Raw genomic sequence first — 24,657 nt, 5'->3', positions numbered from 1 at the left:
GAGGGGACTCCTCTTTTATACATTGTCTTGCTTGCTGGTGACGTGTAAAGGTCTCTCCAGGATTGGGCCACGCGTCTCTGCCATGCGGATTCGGAAGTACTAGGGTATCAGCCGCCTGCTCCATGCATAACGGCCTCTGATTCTCCTCGTGCGTACGTTCGAGCGGATCTGCCAGGCTGTCTGGTGAATATTATTCTGGATCCTGGGCTGGACTGAGAGTTGGGCCGGGCGCTAAGCCTGAGTGGAAAAGGCCTGCGTCGTGTGGGCCGGGCCGGCTTCAGTGAGGAAGATGGATCGAGCCCGGTCTTGAAGGTTGGATGATCCAGGCTTGTTATGTATATCAAGTGTGTGTGCCCCTACGCCATGGGCCTTAGGTTGTGGTCAAGCCCCTGGTCCGGAGTGAGGGAAATCCAGAGGTCATCAATTGCCCCTTCACCTTTTCGGTAGTTATTGCCCCAACTGCCGAGGGGGTGAATATCAAGAACCATTATGACCGCGTCTGTTCGGGTTCAGGTGCCTTAATAACATCCTTTCATCTTTCAGTCGTTGCGCAGTTTCTGAACTCTATATGCTCTTTCCTCTTTCTGTCTTTTCTCTATTCTTCTTGTCCTCCGCCGCCTTTGCTTTCCTGTCATCATTATCTGGACATCTCCTTTCTTTCCTTTTCCGTGAATATCTTTTAAAAATCTGACATCACTAGCTTAGAGTCTAGTGTAGCTTTGCCCCGTGCTGAGTCCTCAGGCTCCAAGTATATATCAGCGCTAACTTTTCTTCATTCTTGAACCTTCTGTTGAAGCGAGAAATTCTTGCTTCATCTGTGGTAGGTCTATTCGACGCCTTCTTCAAACAGATTGCCTTGTGTCTCAGAGGTTTGCTTTGATTTTGCTCTTATCATTTTAAGAGAGAACTGTTTCTGACTTGTCCATGTTTTGAAATTTTTGCAGTTCCTGAGATAAAAATGGGTCAGTTCAAAATTCTTGAAGATTTGATGTTACCTCTAAGGCGTCTGGGTGGTGTATTGAAGATCCTTCTGGTATGGCAGTCGAAAGGTGGGACCATTCGGCAAGCTGCTGAAACTGTTTTACCCAGGTCGTCTGGCCGACCTCCCCCGTTGCTGTCTTCTTTGGGTATAAATGGAAGGGGCTCAAGTGCTCGGTTTGTTGTTTTCTTTGATGTGAAGCACCAGTATTATTAGTCTCTTCGATGTGAAGTACCAGTATTACGCGAGACTGAGATCTGCTACACTCAGCCAAGCTTCTGCTGGTACCTTCACATGTTAGCCCGGCGATCCTTCTGAGGTCGTAATCTGAAGCCCGTGTTTTTTTATGCGTGATATACACACAGCATATGACATGTGAGTTTGTCACGCGTATCACACTTGGGCAACCGAATGCCGACCTACAGAGGATCCACGGGAAACGCTTATGAGGATTAACTTCTTGGCTTTCTGCAGCTCTTTCTGCCAAACTCACATATCGAGCTGCGAGAGTTTCTCCGAACCGAAGGCCGAAGTAGTAGGATAGGTGATAACGATGTAATTGTTGATGATGATGCATGTGGCTATGTAAATCCTTTAAGGATAGTCTTTCGTCCCGTAGTGTAGGCCTTTGTAACGTGCTGTAATGTGCTTTTCTTTTAATGAAGTTCTCGTTTTCGTTCATACTTGAGTTGTTCTTTCTCTACCATGGATGGAGTACTGAAACTGCTTTTCTTCGTAGCTTTTACTGAAATTTGTTTTTTCCGAGCTGAACTAACTGTACTCGTGAGCCGGACTTCGGATCCATTTAGCCAACTGGGCTCTCGTATTTCCAAACTGGACTGTCTGGCCGACCTGTGAGTTTGGTCTTCATTTCGATGAGTTAAGCTTTGAGTCTCCTTCATTCGGCCGGGCTCTCGTGTCGTGTTGTCCGAGCTGGACCATCCGACCTGAGAGCTCTATCTTTTGCTTAGTGAAATGAGCTCTGGGTCTTCTTTAACTGACCGAGCTCTTAGGTCATGTTGTCCGAGCTGGACTTACCGACCTAAGAGTTCTGTCTTTACTTAGTGAAATGAGCTATGAGTCTCCTTTATCTGGCCGAGCTCTCAAGTCACGTTGTCCGAGCTGGACTAATCCGACCTATGAGCTCGGCTTCTGATGAGTTGGACTCTAAGCTCTCAGCTCAGTATAGATCCGAGGTACCCTTGTCGTCTCTTTCCGATTGCGTAACCCTTGCTTTAACTATAAGTCAAATTCTATGTGATGAGTAGGTCTAACCTTTATCATGCTTTCATCTGCTTGCCTCTTTGAGTTTTTCCTTCTATTTCCTTGATACTTACCACGAATGTGGTGAAGTGATGAATCTTGTGGGTTAAGTTGTCTTGGCCGAAGATCAGGTCCGAACAAGTTGGGCTTGCCTGGGCCTTTAAGTGATGGGCTATCATTGCGGACCTGGCCCTTGATAGATGTAGACAAGCCTAGCGATCATCCTTTTGCCCCTTTACCTTCTCTCCGGTTATTACTTAACCGTTGAGAGGGTAAACTTCGAGAGCATTTAATGATCGCGCCGCTCCAAGACAAAACTGTTCAGATCAACGTTCCGTCTCATCATTGCCTTTCATTTCGAATTCCTTCTGTCTTCTGAAGAAATTAGCTCTCTTCTGTTCTCTGCCTTTCTGCGACTCCTTCTGCGTTTTTCACCTTATTGTGTTCTCAGGTACGCTTCCTTGTTCTTCAATGGCAAGTTCAAAGCTTCCTGATGTTGTTAACCTCGAGTCGCATATTACATCTTCCAATATAACTGATCACATTTCTCGGAGGCTCTTAGATACTCCACTGTATCGTATTCGAGCGCCTCTTCCGAATGAGAGGATAGTTCTTCCTTACCCTCCCCCTCCTGGTTTGATCGATCCCCAGGAGAATCGCTGTATAGTATTTTTTCTAAAGCAAAGGGAATTTGGTCTGCCATTGCCTTTTTCCCCTTTCTTCATTGAGGTCTTCGAATACTTCGGGGTAACTCCTCGGATGTTAGCCCCAAACTCCATTTTATTCATGTCCTGTTTTGAGTCTATCTGTCTGGGTTGGGGTTTCGCACCTACGGCCTGTTTGTTTGTCACTTTTTTCCGCCTGGTTAGGGCGAAGCAAAACTTCTATTATTTTTCCCCCCGTAGTGGGCTATCTCTTCTTACGGGCTACAAGGATTCTATAAAGGGATGGGTAGAGAATTTCCTTGTGGCGGAGCTGAAACTAGGGTCCTGCCGATCGTGGGATGTGGACCTAAGGTGGGGGGAGATCTTTCCGGGCTGTAATGATCTGCCCGAATTGAGTCTTATTGAGCAGGTCGGACTGTTTCGACTGACTTCCTTTGAAAGGAAGTATGATGTCGAAAAGTGTATGTTTGCTGCCAATCTTAGGGATATCCGTGACATGGGTATAGTGTTTTGTCCAGTTATTCTGTTTCTTCTTTGCTCATGACATCAGAAAATATGCTGACTCTTTATAACTTCTTGCTTTTTGCAGCTTCTGAGGTTAAAATGGATAACATCAAATTCCCCAAGAGCTTTGCCCTGTCTCGGGAGAATATGCATGCAATTTTTGACGCCTTTGGGGACGGGCGTTCGGTAGTTGAGATTGCTGCAGAGCTGGCTCAGGCCGCTTCCTCCAAGAAGGTCAGCCGTCCTCCTGTCAAGGCTGCTTCTCGATCTTTCAAGCCGGGCTCCCGCAGCTCCAAGTCAGCTCGGCCATTTAACCGTGATGGGTCGAGCTCAACTTCGACGCCTGCGGAAGGATCCAGGGAGACTTCCTTAGCTATTGTGGAGCAGGCCCAAGCTACTGGACAAGTGGGGCAAGGTGTTGCCCATTCTGCTGAGGAGGTGTTATGGGGAAAGTCTCAGTCCCCTGTTGAAGATAAAGAGACCTCTGGGACTGGGATGGAGATCATCCTCTTAGAGGATCAAAGCCCAGAGGTTTCTGTTGAAGGTGCCCCTGCCCCTGTGAGAACTGAGCCTGAGGGCACTCCAAAAACTGGGGAGAAACGTTCAACCCCTTCTGGAGCGTCTGCCCCTTCTCCTGCTCGGAAGAAACCCAGAACTGCTGCCAGGCCTTCTCCACCTCTTCCTCCTATTGGGAAAGGGAAAAGCGTTTCTGCTGTCCCTTCGTCATCCCCTACTGTCGACGTTCTAGATCCGTCAGCTATTACCTCTGAGTCTCCGGCCAGTGCCGTTGCCGCACTTCTCAGGAAGCGAATGTTCAGCGGAACAACAGAGGCTTTGGATCCTCGCCTTCTGGCTCTGACTGGCCATCTGGCCAGTTCGACTAAAGAGCAGGTGTCCTTCCGATCTCGCTCTCGTGAGGAGCTTGGATCCACAATTAGAGAAATGCTCCTGATGGTAAGTTATTTTTTCATTTCTCTCTGTGTTTGGTTTATTTCTTTTTCCTAAATGTTGGCTTCTCTTACCAGGTGACAGGTCTTTTTATGGAAGTTGATGCTCGCGACCACTCTCTCCGGGAGTCCGTGGACCGCCAGATTGAAGAGGCGCGTCGCGATGAGAACCTGATTGCCACCAGCGACGCAAGAGGTCACCTGGTAGCCGCCCGGGAGCAGATCCAGACTCTCCAGGTGGAGTTACATTCTGCGCGGGAAGCCACTAAAAAGGCTGAAGACAAAGCGGCTGAGGCAGCAGAGCACAGCAAATCCCTGGAATCAGAGCTGTCCCGTACTTGCGGGATTCTCCAGGAGACTGACAAGAGGGCAGCTGAAGTGGAAGCTCGTTGTGTAGAGGTTGTGAAACAGCTGTCCTCTATGACAACGGCTCTTCAGGAGAGGGATGATGCTATTGGCCAGAAAGCTGAAGTCCAGCGCCAACATGAGGCCTTAAAGGCTGATTTCGAAAGACTTCAAGCTTACCTGGATGAGGTGAAAGCTCAGAAGGGAGGTGCCCTAGCCCGGGTGGAGGTCCTTGAGCAGGAATTGGGTGCAAGTTCTGTGGAGTTCAATCTTCGCCAACAACAGCTTAAAAATGAAGTCAGGGCTGTGGAGCGTAAATGTTTAGCCCTGCTCGAGGTGGTAAAGTATGCCGAGGGGAAGGCTCAGCTAAATCGTGAACAGTATATAGCGGAGTATCAGGAGTCTGATGAGCTGAAGGTTAAAATTGAACAAGCCTGTGAAGCTCATCTTCAGGACTACAAAGACTCTTCTGAGTTTAAGGAATTTGTAGCTGAGGCCTGTGAAGAACATCTCGATGAGTTTAGAGCTTCTGGTGAGATGAAAAAGGCTATCCTTGATAAGGCCTTCCGCATGTATGTGACTGGCTACAATCGCGGTTTAAGAGAAGCTAGACAGGCTCCTGATATCCCTTTGGCCAAGCTTCGCAAGCGTGAAGTGGACTCAGATGGTGAGTCAGTGCTATATGGGGAGGATGATTTCCCTATGCCTCGAGGAGATTCCCGGAGGAACCGAGATCGGCCAGCTGAGTCTTGTTCAGAGGGGTCCGAGCTAGGGTCGGGGGAAGATGACCCTGATTCTGAGAAAGAAAGCCTCCACCCTGGGTCAGATGTTGGCCCTACCATTAATGTTGAGAGCTCTGGCCCAAAGGACACCGAGCTGCCTTCAGAGAGGGCTGTAAATAGGGGTAATGCCGGCGAGTGTGTCTTTACTGATGTAAGTCCTTTAAGGACTATTTATCCTCCCACCTCGCCGGAGAGATAAATTGTAATAGTCATCTTAATGAAATATCAGTTTCCTCTTTTCCCCTACTATTCTTGTTCTTCATGTATCTTTGAATCCGTACTTTTCATACACACTATGTGCCCTATTCATAAACTCTGAATTGATCTTGAGATGCGAGCTTGGCTCTTATCTAATAATTTGAGAGATTAAATCTCATACCCTTTTATTGGCGACTTGTATGTTTGCTTTTAGCTCTGCCTTCTTGGTCGTGACTTTGTATGTTTGTTCCAGATAAACTGATTTAGGCTTTGATTGTAGCCTTAGTATCCTTTCTAAGGATTTATGGCTTTGATTGTAGCCTTAGTATCCTTTCTAAGGATTTATGAGTCCTTCTATGGAGGGAGCTCGGCCTTTCTCTTTGGCCTTTGTATCTTGATCTTTTGAGGATATGAATTTATCCGAGCTGGGAGCTCGGTCTTGGGCTTTCAAGGATATTGGTCCGAGCTGGGAGCTCGACCTTTTCTTCTGTACCTTGAGTTTTTGAGATAAGTTTTTCCAAGCTGGGGGCTCGTCTTTGGCACTTCTTTAGCTTTTACGTCTCTTTAGTAAGTCGGAGCCTTAATTTTTCTTGGGAGCTCCGGACCTCTCTGTGTTTGTGAGGTCGGAAATATAGTTTTGTAAGTTGTCCCTGCATAAAGTTGTGGGAAATTTACATTTTTGGGAGGCCCTTAAGTCCTTTACCAACTATTTTTACTTTCCGGAGGTCTTACGAGATCCTGGTTGTGCCGGGGTGACCTTGGGGCCTCACCGGCTATCCTTTATTTTGTTTTCCCGGGAGTTCTAAGGGATCCCGGTCTTCTTTTTTACTGAGGTCTTTATGTCTCAGTGAGGTCTTCTTTTGCCAGGAGATCTTGGGGATTCTGGTCTTCTGCCTTACCGAGATCTCTATGTTTCAATAAGGTTTTCTTTTGCCAGGAGATCTTGGGGATCCTGGTCTTCTGCCTCCAGGAGGTCTCTATGTCTCAAGGAGGTTTTCTTTTGCCAGGAGATCTTGGGGATCCTGGTCTTGTAATTCCGGGAGATCTTGGGGATCCCGGTCTTCTACCTCCAGGAGGTCTCTATGTCTCAAGGAGGTTTTCTTTTGCCAGGAGATCTTGGGGATCCTGGTCTTGTAATTCCGGGAGATCTTGGGGATCCCGGTCTTCTACCTCCAGGAGGTCTCTATGTCTCAAGGAGGTTTTCTTTTGCCAGGAGATCTTGGGGATCCTGGTCTTCTGCCTCCAGGAGGTCTCTATGTCTCAAGGAGGTTTTCTTTTGCCAGGAGATCTTGGGGATCCTGGTCTTGTAATTCCGGGAGATCTTGGGGATCCCGGTCTTCTACCTCCAGGAGGTCTCTATGTCTCAAGGAGGTTTTCTTTTGCCAGGAGATCTTGGGGATCCTGGTCTTGTAATTCCGGGAGATCTTGGGGATCCCGGTCTTCTACCTCCAGGAGGTCTCTATGTCTCAAGGAGGTTTTCTTTTGCCAGGAGATCTTGGGGATCCTGGTCTTCTGCCTCCAGGAGGTCTCTATGTCTCAAGGAGGTTTTCTTTTGCCAGGAGATCTTGGGGATCCTGGTCTTGTAATTCCGGGAGATCTTGGGGATCCCGGTCTTCTACCTCCAGGAGGTCTCTATGTCTCAAGGAGGTTTTCTTTTGCCAGGAGATCTTGGGGATCCTGGTCTTGTAATTCCGGGAGATCTTGGGGTTCCCGGTCTTCTACCTCCAGGAGGTCTCTATGTCTCAAGGAGGTTTTCTTTTGCCAGGAGATCTTGGGGATCCTGGTCTTGTGTCCGGGGGATCTTGGGGATCCCGGTCTTCTACCTCCAGGAGATCTCTATGTCTCAAGGAGGTCTTCTTTCGCCAGGAGATCTTGGGGATCCTGGTCTTGTAATTCCGGGAGATCTTGGGGATCCCGGTCTTCTACCTCCAGGAGGTCTCTATGTCTCAAGGAGGTTTTCTTTTGCCAGGAGATCTTGGGGATCCCGGTCTTCTACCTCCAGGAGGTCTCTATGTCTCAAGGAGGTTTTCTTTTGCCAGGAGATCTTGGGGATCCTGGTCTTGTAATTCCGGGAGATCTTGGGGATCCCGGTCTTCTACCTCCAGGAGGTCTCTATGTCTCAAGGAGGTTTTCTTTTGCCAGGAGATCTTGGGGATCCTGGTCTTGTGTCCGGGGGATCTTGGGGATCCTGGTCTTGTGTCCGGGGGATCTTGGGGATCCCGGTCTTCTACCTCCAGGAGGTCTCTATGTCTCAAGGAGGTCTTCTTTCGCCAGGAGATCTTGGGGATCCTGGTCTTGTAATTCCGGGAGATCTTGGGAATCCCGGTCTTCTACCTCCAGGAGGTCTCTATGTCTCAAGGAGGTTTTCTTTTGCCAGGAGATCTTGGGGATCCTGGTCTTGTGTCCGGGGGATCTTGGGGATCCCGGTCTTCTACCTCCAGGAGGTCTCTATGTCTCAAGGAGGTCTTCTTTCGCCAGGAGATCTTGGGGATCCTGGTCTTGTGTCCGGGGGATCTTGGGGATCCCGGTCTTCTACCTCCAGGAGGTCTCTATGTCTCAAGGAGGTCTTCTTTCGCCAGGAGATCTTGGGGATCCTGGTCTTGTATCCGGGAGATCTTGGGGATCCCGGTCTTCTAGTTTTGTTCTTTCTTTTTCAAAGAGAAGTAACACTCTTAATGGAGATAACATCATTGCGCAAAGAATGGCGTTATTTTATTTATTTGTGCCTTTCAGAGTACAATATTTTTCTTTACATATATTTCAAGGGAAGTACCTTTTTAAGTGCTGGATGTTCCAGGCGTGGGGCTCGGGGTTTCCTTGCATATCTTCAATTCGGTATACCCCGGGCTTAACCACTTTTGTCACCTTGAATGGACCTTCCCAGGTCGGTGCTAGCTTGCCTGCGGCTGCTCTTTTTCCTGTAGCTTCCAAGTTTCTTAAAGTCAGGTCTCCCACCTTTAAGCTTCTTTCTCTGACCTTTTGATTATAATATCTTGCCGCTCGTTGTTGATAAGCAGCAGTTCGGACTTGTGCTTCTTCCCTAACTTCTTCAAGAGCGTCCAGGTTGCTTCTTAACTTGTCCCCATTGGTGTCCTCACTGAGAAATTGAACTCGATGAGTGGGGATCTGTAATTCAACTGGAACTACGGCCTCTGTACCGTAAGCGAGTGCGAACGGTGTTTCCTTAGTGGGTGCTCTGGGAGTAGTTCGGAGTGCCCATAGGATACTATTGAGTTCTTCTGCCCAGTTTTCCTTTGCACCGTCCAGCCGCTTTTTTAATCCTTGGAGGATTGCTCTGTTAGTGACTTCCGCTTGACCATTGGTCTGAGGATGGGCCACGGAGGAGAACTTATGCCATATGCCCATGTTCGTCGTGAAGGTTTTGAAGGTGCTGCAGTCAAATTGTCTGCCGTTGTCTGAGATAAGCACTCTAGGTATGCCAAATCTGCAGATGACATGCCCCCATACAAAATCTATCATTTTTCTGGCTGTGATTGTTGCTATTGCTTCTGCCTCTGGCCATTTCGAGAAGTATTCCACAGCCACTACTACAAATTTCCTTTGCCCCGTAGTCTTGGGGAAAGGTCCCAGGATGTCAATTCCCCATTGTGAGAAAGGCCATGGACTGGATATGCTTGCTTGAGGAGTGGCAGGGGTCCTGATGGCATTAGCAAATCTCTGACATACGTCGCACCTTCGGACAAACTCTTCTGCTTCTTTCTTAACAGTAGGCCAGTAGTATCCTTGCCTGAATATTTTGTTAGCTAATGTCCCTGCTCCCTCGTGAGCCCCACATAGGCCTCTATGTATTTCCTCCATTACCCTTGCAGCTTCTTCCGGACTTACACACCGGAGCCATGGGCTGGACTTCCCCTTTCTGTACAAAGTTCCCCTTATTACTTGGTAATTGGCAGCTCGAGCTGCTATCTTTCTGGCTTCGTCTCTATCTTCAGGGAGTTCGCCCTTCTCCAAATATTTCAGATAGGGGCTCATCCAAGTTGGGCTCTGGTCCACCTGCAGTACCGTGTTTGTCTTCTTGAAAGCAGGTGTGCGGATATGCTGTATGTATACTTCGTCAGGGAGCTGCTCTAATTCTTCTTTGGTCAATCGACTAAGCAGGTCTGCCTCCTCATTTTCATCCCGAGGTATTCTTTGAAATCTGACAATAACTCCCCGTTCTGCGAGCTCGGCTTCTATGGCTTTTACTTTATCAAGATAATTTTGCATGATGGGGTCTCTGGCTTGATATACCCCCGTTACCTGGTTGATCACCAGTTGAGAGTCACTATTTACTTCGAGGTCGGTTACCCCTACTTCCAAGGCTACCAACATCCCATTCACCAAGGCCTCGTACTCGGCCATATTGTTAGAAGCCTTGAATTCTAACCGTAAAGCATAACACACTTTGAAACCCTCCGGCCCCTTAAGCATTATCCCTGCGCCGCTGCCCTCAGATCCTGATGCTCCGTCTACATATAGCTTCCAGCTAAATTCTTGGGAAAGCTCTCGCTCTCCTTCCTTTCTAGGCATCTCCGAGGATGATTCTTCCTTCTCCTCGTTGAATGAGCATTCTGCTATGAAGTCAGCCAGCGCTTGAGATTTTATTGCTGTCCGAGGTCGGTACTCCAAACAGTAAGGGCTGATTTCCACGGACCATGCTAACATCCGTCCTGAAGTTTCCGGCCTGCGTAAGATCTTCTTTAAGGGTTGGTCCGTCATCACAACTCCTTGGTGGCCTTCCAGATAAACTTTGAATTTCCGAACTGCCAACAGCAAGGCATAAGCCAATTTTTCAATGCTCGAGTACCTGACCTCAGTGTCTCTGAGTACCTTGCTGATGTAGAAAACAGGTTTCTGCTCTCCTTCTTCCACCCTTACTAGTACTGCGCTGATTGCCTGTTCTGAGGCTGCCAAGTATATCAGAAGCTCTTCCCCTTTTATGGGACTGCTGAGCACATGAGGCGAGCTAAGATACTTTTTAAGTTCCGCGAAAGCTTCTTGGCAATCCTTTGTCCATTCAAAATTCGGAACCTTCCTCAATTTTTTGAAGAATGGCAAACACTTTTCTGCCGACCTCGACATAAATCGGTTAAGCGCCACTACTCTCCCGGTTAATCTCTGGACGTCCCTTACGCAGGTCGGCTCTAGCATATTCAATATGGCTTCTACTTTCTCCGGATTGGGCTCAATGCCTTTTCCACTCACCATGTATCCCAAGAACTTTCCTCCCCTGATGAAGAAAGCACACTTTGCTGGATTTAACTTCATTCTGTATTGATCTAACACCCCAAATATCTCCTTTAGATCTGCTACATGCTGTTGAAAAGTTGAACTTTTAACCACCATATCATCCACATACACTTCTACATTTCTGCCGATCTGGTTCTTAAAGATTTTATTCATTAATCGTTGGTAAGTTGCCCCGGCGTTTCTTAATCCGAAGGGCATAGCTTTGTAGCAGTAAGTCCCATCTTCAGTTATAAATGAGGTCTTCTCCTCATCCGTCTTTTCCATTGGGATTTGGTGGTAACCAGACATAGCATCCAAGGAAGACATGTAATCAAAACCGGCCGTTGAGTCGACCATCTTATTAATATCGGGGAGGGGGTAACAATCTTTAGGACAGGCCTTATTCAGGTCGGTAAAATCTATACACATCCTGTATTTGCCATTGGCTTTTTTGACTAACACAGGATTTGCCAACCACTGTGGGTACATAACCTCCCTAATAAAGCCTGCCTCTTCTAGCTTCTGCACTTCTTCCTGGGTAGCCTGCTGCTTCTCTCTTCCCACTACTCTCTTCTTTTGCTTTACTGGTCTGGCCTCGGGGAGGACGTTCAATCGGTGTGTCATCACTTTGGGGTCAATTCCAGGCATGTCTGAGGGCTTCCATGCGAAGGTCAGCGCGTGACTTCGAATCAGGGTCATGACTTCACCTTTTTGTTCTTTGGTGAGGCTGGCATTAAAACTGAAGACCTTGCTTGCATCTGCTTCTGATAAAGGGAAGGTCTCCAATTCTCCGACTGGCTCTGTCCGGGCTTCTTTTGTTTCATCTCTGACCTCCAGAACTTCCGAGTCAAGTGCTTCTCCAGTTGAGCTTGGCTCTGTTACCGTGGCCAAGTATACCGCCCTTGCTTCTTCCTGATTGCCCCTGACCATTCCCACTCCTTCTTCCGTTGGGAACTTGAGTGCTAAATACCTGATGCTAGTGACAGCTTCAAAGTTGAACAACGCCGGCCTCCCCAAAATCACATTGTAGCTCAGCGGGAGTTTGACCACCACAAACACCTCATGATGGGTGCGAGCTCTGGGTGCTTCTCCCAAAGTAAGGGCCAACTTTACCTTCCCTTCTACTAGTACTGGTGCTCCTCCGATCCCTTTGATGGGTGACTGGTCTCGAACAAGCTGTTCCTCTGGGATTCCCATCTGCTGGAAAACCCGATATGGCAATAAATTGACCTTACTCCCATCATCCACCAGAACCTTTTTCACCCGAAAATTATGAATGACTGCTTCAATGACAAGTGCGTCATCATGGGGCATCTGAACGCCCTGTGCATCTTCTGAAGAGAAAACGATGGTCATGGGAGAATGTTCAACGATCTGCATAACCTCGCCGTTGCTGGTCTCCCCTTCCCGGTTTCTCTTCTTTCCTCGACGGCTCATCCGTCCTCCGGTTCCTCCAACAATCATATTAATAGTCCCACTGGACCCATCATTCACTGAGCCGGCTCCAGTTCTCCTGGGCATCTGGGCTGCCGGACCGGGCTGAGGCCTCTGCCCCTCCGGTTTCTTCACAAAATTTTTGAGATGCCCCCTTTTTATCAATCTTTCAATCTCCGCGATTAATTGAAAACAGTTATTTGTATCGTGGCCATGTGTCCGGTGGTACTGACAATACTTGTCAGGATTCCTCTGATCTGCTTCCGTCCTCATGGGTGTAGGCCACTGGAGGAACTCCTTATCCTGGACTGCCATGAGCACTTCGGCTCTGGAAGCGTTAAGGGGAGTAGGCTTCTCAGGAACCCAAGGGGGGAGCACTTGTGGTTCATGAGCCCTGGGAGGAGGGGGGGGCCTTTGATCCCTTCTTTCCCAGGCCTGCTTATATGGCTCAGGCCTCTTCCCACGCTTCTTCTCGTGTTTCTCCAGCCTTCCTTCCTCCGGGGCTTTCTCTTTTCCTGCCACCCCTTTGGCAAATCTACTCGTTACTAAGGCGTCATCCTGCCTTATGTACTTTTCCGCCCTCTTCATCAACTCAGCCAGTGAGGTCGGAGGTTTCCTGCTCAAAGAACCAAAGAACTCGGCAGAGGTTGTTCCCTTTTGCATGGCCTCTACCGCCCTTCCTTTGTCGAGCTCGGAAATCTGCAGGGCCTCCGTATTGAAACGGGCGACATACTCTCTGAGAGATTCACCAGCTTTTTGCCTAACTGTTTCCAGATAGCTCGTCTTCCTATCTGCTGGCACCCCGGCTACGAACCGGCTGATGAAGCGGAGGGCAAGATCTCCAAAACTTTTAATGCTTCCGGCCTCCAGGCTGTTGAACCATGCCCTCGCTGGTCCCGAGAGCGTTGTTGGGAACACCTTGCACATCAGGGCATCTGACAGAGTTTGCAACTCCATGAAGGTCTTATAGTTCATGACATGTTCTCTCGGGTTTCCAGCCCCATTATAGGCCGCCATCGGTGGCATCATAAACTTTTTGGGAACGGTCTCCTGCTGCATTAACTTCGAGAAGGGAGAAGAAGTAGGCAAGGAGGTTTGACTCTGACCTTTCTTACCTAGCTCGGCTAGGAGCTGCTCCTTCAACCTTTTCAGTTTTTGGTTCATTTTCTCGTCTTCTGGGTTGGATCTTTTGCCCAAACTACATTCTTCCTCCTCTGTTTCAGTTCCCGTTTCCCTGGTTGTTTCAGTAGAATAGTCGTCCACCTCTTCATTTTCTATCATCTCTCTTGCCCTTCTCCCATGGATTCGGGCCTCCGGTTCTTCCTCTTCTCCGGCATCGTGGTTGTTGGTTTGGAGGCGGATAGAGGTAGGTCGGGGTTCATCGGTTCTAGGCTCCTCCACTACTGGGAGTACGTTTACTGGGGTGCTAAGCCCCCTCTGTTGCATTATCTGCCCCAACCAGTGAGCAGTGGTTTGCAGCTGGAGGGCCATGGTTTGAATGTCTTGGTTAGATAGGGTCATGGTGGGAGTATTCCCTGCCAGGCCTGGCGAGGGATTAAGAGAGATGGGTGTTTGGTTATTCAACGTCATAGGACTAGAAAAAGAGAACTGCTGCCCCTCTTGGGCGGAGCTTAAGTCATTTGGAATATTAAGGTTACTTTCTTGGTGGTTTGCCATTGTGGATCTCAGTGGGTTTTGAAAGTGAAAACTCCGGTGATGAAAAGATCTCCTTCGTTTCCCACAGACGGCGCCAATTGATGATCTGAGATCCAATAGAATAGGGTTTTTCCAGGGTTTTTTGTATAGAATAGGGTTTTTCCAGGGTTTTTTGTTACAGAATAAGGCCTAAACTTTCTGAGGAGGAGACTCCTCTTTTATACATTGTCTTGCTTGCTGGTGACGTGTAAAGGTCTCTCCAGGATTGGGCCACGCGTCTCTGCCATGCGGATTCGGAAGTACTAGGGTATCAGCCGCCTGCTCCATGCATAACGGCCTCTGATTCTCCTCGTGCGTACGTTCGAGCGGATCTGCCAGGCTGTCTGGTGAATATTATTCTGGATCCTGGGCTGGACTGAGAGTTGGGCCGGGCGCTAAGCCTGAGTGGAAAAGGCCTGCGTCGTGTGGGCCGGGCCGGCTTGAGTGAGGAAGATGGATCGAGCCCGGTCTTGAAGGTTGGATGATCCAGGCTTGTTATGTATATCAAGTGTGTGTGCCCCTACGCCATGGGCCTTAGGTTGTGGTCAAGCCCCTAGTCCGGAGTGAGGGAAATCCAGAGGTCATCACTTTTAAATTATTGGCTAAAATAATTTAAATATTTTTATGATGCATTTTTATATTTTAATCTTTTAATTTATTAGATAAAACAATTCAAAATTTTCATAAAATTCACATTTATATCTCAAATTTTCTATATTAAATAATTGCGACAACGAATTATCAAGAATTTCAAAAAATGAAAAGTTGCATTTTTTATTAAGACACTGACAAAAAAAAATTAAATTAGTCAGTAATTTTTTTATAACTTTAACAATAATGGAAGAATAAAATTTAAATGAAAAAAAAAATAAGAAAACTACTTTGAATAAAAAAATAAAAAGAAATAAATAACTATTTTTTTCCTCAGCTATTTTTATCCATTATTTATTTCTTTATTATCATTTTATTTATTTAAATTTATCATTTATCTTGCAATTAGAATTACAAAAAAGCTGCAATTTAACTTTTTTTTTTATTGGATTGATATTTTAGATAGAGATACAGTCGCTAATCTTTTGTCTCGATACTTTTCAAGTTTTGAATATTAGAATATAAACATGAATTTATCAAAAGAAAATAAATTATTTTATCCAATAAATAAAAATATTGAAATATAAATATAAAATTATAAAAATATATTTAGATTATTTTTTTAATAGACTAAAAATATAATTAATTAAAAAATTAAAAAAAATTATATGAAATGATAAATGTGGTTTTTAGATTTGATTAAAATTAATTTAGATTTATAAATAAAATTATAACAAATTTTTAAAAATTTTATTTAATTGTTCAAAATAAAAAGTTCAACATATAAACGTGAATTGTTTAGGTTAATTGAATTTAAAAAATAAATAAATTACCTTTTATTTCCATTTAAAAATATCCTTAAATGTGTATATAAAAAAAATGCAAAATCAATAAACAAACAATTCATTCCCTTACAAATATATTATTTTTACTGACCCTCTGCTTTCTAATACCTATTATAAATGGCTGAGATTACAAAGCCAACAACACCACAAAGAATAGACTTAAAAGCTTTTTAGGAAAATTATTGATGATGCAATGGATTTACTAAACTCTGATCAACCAAGGATGCAACTGCTTAGCATTTCAATGGATGAAACCAATTATTTTCTATAGAGCAGAGCAATGATGATAGCCTCTCGTGCAAAGGAAAAATTGAATTTTCTTAATATAAAAATTGAAATTTCAGATTCAGAATCCAGTGAATAAAAAAAATGACAGAAAATAGATAATATGATAATCTCTTGGTTACTAAATTTCTTATCAAAAGAATTTTAGTGCCCCTAATGGTCTTACCTCAAGGCCTTCCCATCCATTAAAGTTAAATCTTAGGATTCTAAATTCGGGCATCAATAAGGAAGATGTCCGTTGACAAGGTTAGTAAAGTAAAGTTGGTTGACGAAAGTGAGAAGGAGAAAGACCCAAAAAGAGATCTTGAACAATATGAGGAAATGGAGTATGCTGGAGATGACGAGTCTAACGAGGCAAGATCACCTCCCCCGTTAATGCTTTGTCAAATTTCATGTTTTCTTTACGAAGACATTATCATATAAAGTGGGGGGAGAGTCTCATATTGATTGCCTTCTCCCCTCAAAATATAAATATATATTGCATGCTACCTTGTTGAAGTATTTTTATTTTAAATTAAATTTTATAAAAAATTTTATTTAATTTATATAAATATAAAATTTTTAATTTTTAATTTTTTCATTAAATTTTAAATTAAATTGATCAAATATTTACATAAAAACTGATGGGACAAAGCCCAAAGTCTCATGATTATTTGTTAAAAAAATAGATACGAAAGTTGGTCCTTCGTGGCATGGGTGTTTTATTGATGGCCATTAACAAATATATTTGGGTTCATCATCCACATTTAAAATGTCAAATTCGTTTTTAATCGTTTACTCTCGCCTGACATGAAACTTCCGTTCACTTTGACAAAGAACAAATTTGCGATTATATGACCAAACTCTTTTTTTCTTTTCAAACTATAGAGTCTGATGTATTTGCTGCTGGTTATACTCTCTTTATTAGATTAGTTCTTGAAGACTTGATGTGTACACAAAAGAGTTAATGCCCCGCTGCTGTTTGATAAAATATTTTAAAGAATACGGAGATAGTATTTTAGAAATTTCTTTTAAATGAAAGATTCCAGATATAAGGCACATTTTATTATTTCTAAATATTATAAAAATGGACCAATTAGTTTTATTAAATTTGGAAATTTAATAATAATTTTTCTATAAAATATATAAAAAAAATCTTCGATTGATGGATTCTGCCAGCCATCAAACACATGCTAAAAAAAATAAAAAAGAGAAAGTTTCCGTGGCTTCCAGTGGAAGCCATGATTGATGGCGGGCAGGAATCTGTCAGCCATCAATCAATAATTTAAATAAATGATAACGGAAGAGGCTTCCGCCGTTTACATTAGCTGAAGCCCTTTCCGTCAACCATTTCCGCGCATTTTTTCTTTTTTAAATTAACCAAAAGAAAACAATCCTATTTGATAAATCCTTTTCACACTCCACTCCGATAACAATTATTATTTTTTTCTCCCGCACCATTTTAATAAGAAGCCCCCGACAACGCCCCTCTGCTATTACTTTCTTCTCTCACTTGTCTTCTTGCAAACGCCTGTTTTCTCTGTCCACACGGTTTCGCTTCTTCTGGATATGGCCGGGAAGTTAATGCACGCCCTTCAATATAGTAAGTATGGCGGAGGAGCCGATGGTTTGAAGGTCAGTTTTTATTTAAATTTGGCTTCTATTACTTTTACTTGGCTTTAGCTGATTATTATTCTTATATTTGGTATTGAAACTGTTTGCTAGGTTTTTTTGTAATTTTTGTTAAATTCTTTAACTTCAGTTACTTATGGATCTGTTGAATTACTTATGGATCCATTGAAAATGGTTTGATAAAGCTGAAAATTTTTTGTGGTTGCAGCATGTTGAAGTTCCTGTCCCTACTCCACACAAAGATGAAATTTTGCTGAAGTTAGAAGCAACAAGTATAAATCCAGTTGATTGGAAAATTCAAAAGGGTGGGTTGCGGCCTCTTTTCCCTCGTAAATTCCCTCATATTCCAGGTATATTTTTATTATTATTAGACATATTTTCGAATTTTAAGGCTAGCAGATGATGCTCACTAATGTTTACATGACTATAATTTAGAGAGTTGTTTGGTTCAGCTTGGGTATGTGGCTATAACTATAAGCCGTTTGTCCTCAGTATTAGTGGAAAGCTTTTAGCAGTTGGACTGTACATTATTTTTCAATTGAATTGAGGGTGGTTTTCTCTGTTTTTTTATTAAACATATTACATGATCTTATTGTTTATAATTGATGATAATGATAGGGTATTATAAAACATATTATATATAAGACTTAATTAATAACTGGAATGGCCAATTGGTACCTGACTAATCACCATATTCAGTATCCAAACCGAGTTGGATAGAAACCTGATACCTTAAACGTCACAGATCAATTTCTCTGTGATCCTATTCCTTCACCGAGTCACTGGCAAGTCTGTCTGATTCAGGAATGTTAATATTCTTGGATCTTATGTTGATCTCTTAATGTCTTAGTTTGTGCGTGTATGAGGCCTATCGACACTGAGTAGCATGGTTGGATATAAATGTTTGTGGAGCTCTTAAATGATCTTCTCCCCTTACTTTTTGTTCGTAAGATTTTTTTTTTCTTTCTGTTGCAACAGGTACTGATGTGGCGGGAGAAGTTTTCGAGGTTGGACCTGGAGTAAAAAATTTCAAAGTTGGTGATAAAGTTGTGGCTAAGATTAGCCTTGATGTAAGTTGATTGATTCATCGTATTTAAGTTTTGCAAGCAATTCTATTTCTGAAGCCAGCCATCTGTTGTAAGATCTCAATGATTTATTAGAAGTCTCAGAATGATTATGTTGAAATTATCCATCTTAATTCAGTCACTGGATGAAAAACAAAGATGTGGATGAGGCAATTTTGGGGGGGGGGGGGGGATATTGAGGGAACATTTACTATATTTGAAAACCACGCATAAAAATATCCAAGTGTTTGCAAGCGTTATAGCCAAATTATCTACTTGCTGAGATTCAAACCTTGGGATCCTCGGTATTTGCCAAGCTAGCAAACCACTAAATTTATTGACCCTTGTCAAATAAGTTCCCATTTATAACTAAACATTTTTCCCTGCTCCAGTGCAACTTGGTCCTTCTGATAGTGCAATTTAATTGAAATTTTATTGTTATAAATTTGCATCAGATTTTAGTTACTTTTTCTTGGGAGGGGGGGGGGGGGCGTTCATAAGCTGTTTGGGTAAACTGAAGGCACAGGTTGCCTCGAATTTACATTTAACATATTATATACACTATAGTAATTTACTTTTTATCGATATCAATCTTTCTTCTGTAATTATTTATGTTATGTAACACTAACTGCAGGTTGGAGGTGGACTAGCTGAGTTTGCTGTGTCTAAGGAGAGCTTGACAGTTGCAAGGCCACCTGAAGTTTCAGCTGTAGAAGCGTCAGCCTTACCAGTTGCTGGGCTTACAGCTCATCAGGCTCTCACTCAGCCTGCTGGGATCAAGCTTGATGGCAGCGGCAAGCAGGCAAACATTCTGATAACTGCTGCCTCAGGTGGAGTGGGTCACTTGGCAGTTCAGCTAGCAAAGCTCGGAAACACACATGTGACAGCCACTTGTGGAGCCCGTAACATTGAGTTTGTAAAGAGTTTAGGGGCTGATGAGGTTCTTGATTACAGGACTCCTGAAGGGGCAGCTCTGAAGAGCCCATCTGGACGGAAGTATGACGCAGTGATCCATTGCGCCACTGGGATTCCTTGGAGTACGTTTGAGCCTAATTTGAGTGAAAATGGGAAGGTTATAGACATCACTCCTGGCCCAAATGCCTTTCTGACGTTTGCTGTAAAGAAAGTTACCTGCTCTAAGAAGCAGCTGATACCTCTGTTTTTGTCTCCCAAGGCTGAGAACCTGGACTATCTTCTCAAACTGGTGCAGGAAAGAAAGCTTAAGGTAGTTATAGACTCGCAGCATCCCTTGAGCAAGGCTGAAGATGCTTGGGCTAGGAGTATAAGTGGCCGTGCTACTGGGAAGATCATTGTGGAGCCTTAAATAAAAGTATTGTCCTTAACTTGTTAAAAATGTTACTGCTTTACATGTTGTGCATCTGTTGTGTATGTGTAAATGTTCATTTGTTTTGAAACTTTGCTTGTTTGTTTTCATGGCTTTGGTTGTACTTCAAAGGACATAGTATTTGTTAGGATGGAGCTAAGTGAAGGTGAGTTTTAAGTATTGATTTTTTTTTTTAATGGAATATGGTTGTTTACAATGAGAAATTAATTGACCTCAGTAATTTTTTAGATATATAAGGAGTAATATTTTTAATAGTATTGATATTAATATAATTCTTGATGATTATTAGACATCATCAAGTTTAATTATAATTCTTGTGGACTTAGCATGGCTTTTTCTCAATTTCCATTATGCTTTTTTTTTTTTTTCTCTTAAATCTCTGTTCAACAAAATACCCATATCCAATGTGAATTAGGGGTTTGAGATGTGGTAAAATGTGAAAGAGTTGGTGCCACAACTCACGAATAATCTGATGAGCAGACATGAGGTGTAAGTAAAAAAATCAAGGAGATAAGAAAGAAGCAGGCAATCGAGAGGGATGACAAGGGGCTTCAACCCCGGAGAGAAAAATGAGAGAATTCAGTTATGAATGTTCTAATAAAATGTTTATTCTTTATTAATTTTTCTATTTTGATTAAAACAATAAATAATTCAGTGTTTAAACGTGAAAGTTAATATTTTATTATTAAAAAAACTAAGAATTTTTTTGCTATAATAATGAATTAACTTCAACTTAGACTAAAGTTTTTTTATTAATTAAATGGAAATCTTAAAATTTAACTTTATTTATACTTTTTATTGTTTAATTCTAATTAAACAAATAAAAATATATTAGTAAATTTATATTGAGAAATTTTAATAAAATTTGTAACATGCGAAAAATGTAAAAAAAAGTTAAAAATAACATAATTTTTTATTAATTATAAAAAAATTTTATTAATTAATTTTTTTATAAATCATTTTGATGATGTACCAAATATTATAATATTTTGATTTTATTTTATAATTAAAATTTAAGAGACAGTTATTAAATTTTTATCACAGGATTTTATTTTATAATAACGGTTTATAATTTATTTTAAATAATTATTAAATATATATAATAATATAAATATATAAAATAAAATAAATCATATTATGCTGACCGAAATTAAAATGATATACAATATAAATTTTCAATCTATTATATATGAAATTGATTATATTATCGCAACAATACTTTTTATAATTTTACAATTCATTATATATCGTCCCATGAAAAATTAGGTTTCAATTATAATTACTTTTGATAATTAATCTCACATCTAAATTTCTTCTTTTTTTTTTTTTAATTTTCATCCGAAAAACATTATTATAGATATAATAATTAAATTTTAACTGCAAAATTTATTTGCTTTAAATTGATAATAGTAATAATTAACAAATTTAAAATTTTTATTGTAACAAACTTTGTTGTTGTAACATTTGCATTAAAAAAAGGTAGACTATTTGAATATAAAAGTTATTAAGTGGGCCATATTATTACAGACTAAAAAGAATTAGAGACATTTTATATTATTTAAAATTCATAATAATATGAATAAAAAATCAGATATGAGAAATTAAAATATTAAAAGAATAAATATATTACTTTTAAAAATATATAATTAAACCGGATCGGAAGTACATCCTATCCTATAGTCTTGAAAGTTCTAAGTCACTAACCCTGTTTCAAAAAAAATAAAATATATATATAATTGTAAATTTTGTCCAATTATGGGGGCGAAATTATACTTATCCAAATATTAACATCGATGGCCAACGCCACCGCCACCGCCCATATGTTACTGCTTCTCTTCTCTCACTTGTCTGCCTGCAAACGCCTGCTTTCTCCGTCCAAACGGCTTCACTTCTTCTGGATATGGCAGGGAAGCTAATGCACGCCGTTCAATATAATGAGTACGGCGGAGGAGCCGCCGGATTGAAGGTCACTTCTTATTTGAATTGGCTTCTATTGCTTTTACTTAGCATTAGCTGAAAACTGTTAGTTATTTGTGTAATTTTTGTTATAATTCTTTAACTTGAATTACTTATGGATGCATTGAGTGGTTTGGTAATGCAGAAGATTTTTGGTTGTTGCAGCATGTTGAAGTTCCTGTCCCTACTCCACAGAAAGATGAAATTTTGCTGAAGTTAGAAGCGACAAGTCTAAATCCAATTGATTGGAAAATTCAAAAGGGCATGTTGCGGCCTCTGTTGCCTCGTAAATTCCCTCACATTCCAGGTATATTTTTATTATAATCCATGAGAAGCCCTCTTTTTAGATTCTGGTCAGATTTCGATTCTGAAGGCTAGCAGATTGTTCCCAAGAATGTTTGGATGACTGTAATTTAGAGGGTTGTTTGGTTCAGCTTGGGTATGTGGCTATAACTATTAGCCGTTTGTCCTCATTATTTTAGGAAATTTTTTAGCAGTTGGATTGTACATTAATTTATCAATTGAATTGAGGGCTTTCTCTGTTTTTTTTTTTAATAATAATTTACATGATCTATTGTTTATAATTGATGATAATGATAGGGTATTATAAAACAATTTATATATAAGACTTAATTAACAACTGGATTGGCCATTTGGTACCTAACTATACATTTCCAGTATCCATCCTGAGTTGGATTGAAACCTGATACCTTAAAAATGACTGGGAACAATTTCTCTGTGATCTTATTCCTTCACCAAGTCATTGGCAAGCCTGTCTGATTCAGGAATGTTAGTATTCTTGGATCTTATGTTGATCTGTTAATGTCTTAGTTTGCGTGTGTATGAGGCCCATCCACACAGAGTAGCATGGTTGGATATAAATTTTTCTGGAGCTATAAAATGATCTTTTCCCCATCTTATTTATTTATTATTATTATTATTATTATTATTATTATTATTATTTTGCAACAGGTACTGATTTGGGGGGAGAAGTTTTGGAGGTTGGACCTGGAGTAAAAAATTTCAAAGTTGGGGATAAAGTTGTGGCTATGCTCAGCCATGCTGTAAGTGCTTAATCATTGATTGGTTCATCATATTTTAGTTTTGCAAGCAATTCTATTTCTCAAGCTGGCCATATGTTGTAAGATCTCAGTGATTTAGTAGAATCATTATGTTGACATTATCAATCTTAATTCAATTATTGGATTAAAAACAAAGATTTGGAGGAGGTAATTTGGCTTTTTTTTTTTATTTGGGGGTGCGGGGTGGAACATTGAGGGAAGAATGGTGAGGTGTTAGGAGTCTCATGTTTACTGGAATTGAAAAGCACATAAAATTTCCAAGTGTTTGCAAGCGTTATAGCCAAATTATCTACTTGCTGAGTGGCAAATCTTGGGATCCTCGGTATCTGCCAAGCTTGCAACCACTAAATTTATTGACCCCTTTTGTCAAATAAGTTCTCATTTATAACTACTTGAAAATTTTCCCTGCTCCAGGTCAACTTGGTCATTCTGATAGTGAAATTTTGAAATTTTATTACTATAAACTTGCATCAGACTTTACTTTTTTTTTTTTTTTTGGGGGGGGGGGGGGGGGGAGGGGGGAAGTGTTCATAAGCTGTTTGAGTAAATTGAAGGCACAGTTGTCTGAATTTGACATTTAACATATTATATTCACTGTACTAATTTAATTTTTATCTGTATCAATCTTTCTTCTTTAATTATTTATGTTATGTAACACAAACTGCAGACTGGAGGTGGACTAGCCAAATTTGCGGTGGCTAAGGAGAGGTTGACAGTTGCAAGGCCACCTGAAGTTTCAGCAGCAGAAGGGGCAGCCTTACCAGTTGCTGGGCTTACAGCTCATCAGGCTCTCACTCAGCCTGCTGGGATCAAGCTTGATGGCAGCGGCAAGCAGGCAAACATTCTGATAACTGCCGCCTCAGGTGGAGTGGGTCACTTGGCAGTTCAGCTAGCAAAGCTCGGAAACACACATGTGACAGCCACTTGTGGAGCCCGTAACATCAAGTTGGTAAAGAGTTTAGGGGCTGATGAGGTTCTTGATTACAAAACTCCAGAAGGGGCAGCTCTGAAGAGCCCATCTGGACGGAAGTATGACGCTGTGATCCATTGCGGCAGTGGGATTCCGTGGAGTACTTTTGAGCCTAATTTGAGTGAAAATGGGAAGGTTATAGACATCACTCCTGGCGTTAATGCCATGCTGACATTTGCTGTTAAGAAACTTACCTTCTCTAAGAAGCAGTTGATACCCCTGCTTTTGTTTCCCAAGGCTGAGAATCTGAACTATCTTGTTAAACTGGTGAGGGAAGGGAAGCTTAAGACGGTTATAGACTCAAAGCATCCCTTGAGCAAGGCTGAAGATGCTTGGGCTAAGAGTATTGATGGTCATGCGACTGGGAAGGTTATTGTGGAGCCTTAGATGAATGTAATGTCCTTAAATTGTTAAAAATGTTACTAATATACATGTTGCTCGTTCGGGCCATGCAGAGTCGAAGACATGGATTGTACAGTTCAATAAGCATGCATCTGAGGCTTTTTGTCTTTCTCTTCAATATTATCATTTTTGTGTGTGTGTGTGTAGATGATTGTGGATGGTTCTAATTTGTCTTGCGACTATGCTTGTTTGCTTTCATGGCTTTGGTGGTATTTGATAAGATGGTGGGATCCAGAAAACCTTTGGTAACTGCAAACTCAGGTGGTGTAAGGTCAGCCAGCAAAGCAGCTAGTGCCATTGTTTGAAACAGCGAAGGGTGAGAACTTTGGGTTATCTTGTTAAAATGGAAGGAAGGCAAGCTCAAGAGAGTTAAGACTCAAAAGCATCTAAAGGCTGGATGTGCTTGGGCTAAGAGTATTTGGCCATGCCCATGGGAAGATTATTATAAATTAAATTTTTTATTTG

At 42.0% G+C, this 24,657-nt stretch overlaps 3 protein-coding genes across 3 annotated transcripts; all 3 read left to right on the top strand.

The window, feature by feature from the left end:
* Positions 1–3,510: 3,510 nt before the first annotated feature.
* LOC122721471 (cell wall protein RBR3-like) lies at positions 3,511–6,009 on the top strand. The gene is made up of 6 exons (XM_043949303.1): positions 3,511–3,826; positions 3,956–4,365; positions 4,437–4,751; positions 4,797–4,956; positions 5,359–5,636; positions 6,004–6,009. Exons 1-6 carry the CDS (start codon positions 3,511–3,513, stop codon positions 6,007–6,009), a joined length of 1,485 nt encoding a protein of 494 aa, XP_043805238.1.
* Positions 6,010–17,186: 11,177 nt separating this feature from the next.
* On the top strand, positions 17,187–19,985 carry LOC110608159 (chloroplast envelope quinone oxidoreductase homolog). The gene is made up of 4 exons (XM_043949620.1): positions 17,187–17,376; positions 17,582–17,723; positions 18,352–18,443; positions 19,072–19,985. The coding sequence occupies exons 1-4, from the start codon at positions 17,311–17,313 to the stop codon at positions 19,759–19,761; spliced, it is 990 nt and encodes a 329-aa protein (XP_043805555.1). The 5' UTR covers positions 17,187–17,310; the 3' UTR covers positions 19,762–19,985.
* A 1,581-nt stretch (positions 19,986–21,566) lies between these two features.
* On the top strand, positions 21,567–24,310 carry LOC110608158 (chloroplast envelope quinone oxidoreductase homolog). Its single transcript, XM_021747365.2, has 4 exons — positions 21,567–21,748; positions 21,904–22,045; positions 22,711–22,802; positions 23,488–24,310. Exons 1-4 carry the CDS (start codon positions 21,683–21,685, stop codon positions 24,175–24,177), a joined length of 990 nt encoding a protein of 329 aa, XP_021603057.1. The 5' UTR covers positions 21,567–21,682; the 3' UTR covers positions 24,178–24,310.
* The last annotated feature ends 347 nt before the right edge of the window (positions 24,311–24,657 follow it).

Source organism: Manihot esculenta, chromosome 13 (assembly GCF_001659605.2).
Source record: "Manihot esculenta cultivar AM560-2 chromosome 13, M.esculenta_v8, whole genome shotgun sequence".
Taxonomy (NCBI): Eukaryota; Viridiplantae; Streptophyta; class Magnoliopsida; order Malpighiales; family Euphorbiaceae; genus Manihot; species Manihot esculenta.
Note: the sequence above shows the minus strand (reverse complement) of the source record. Positions and strands in the feature narration are given on the sequence as shown.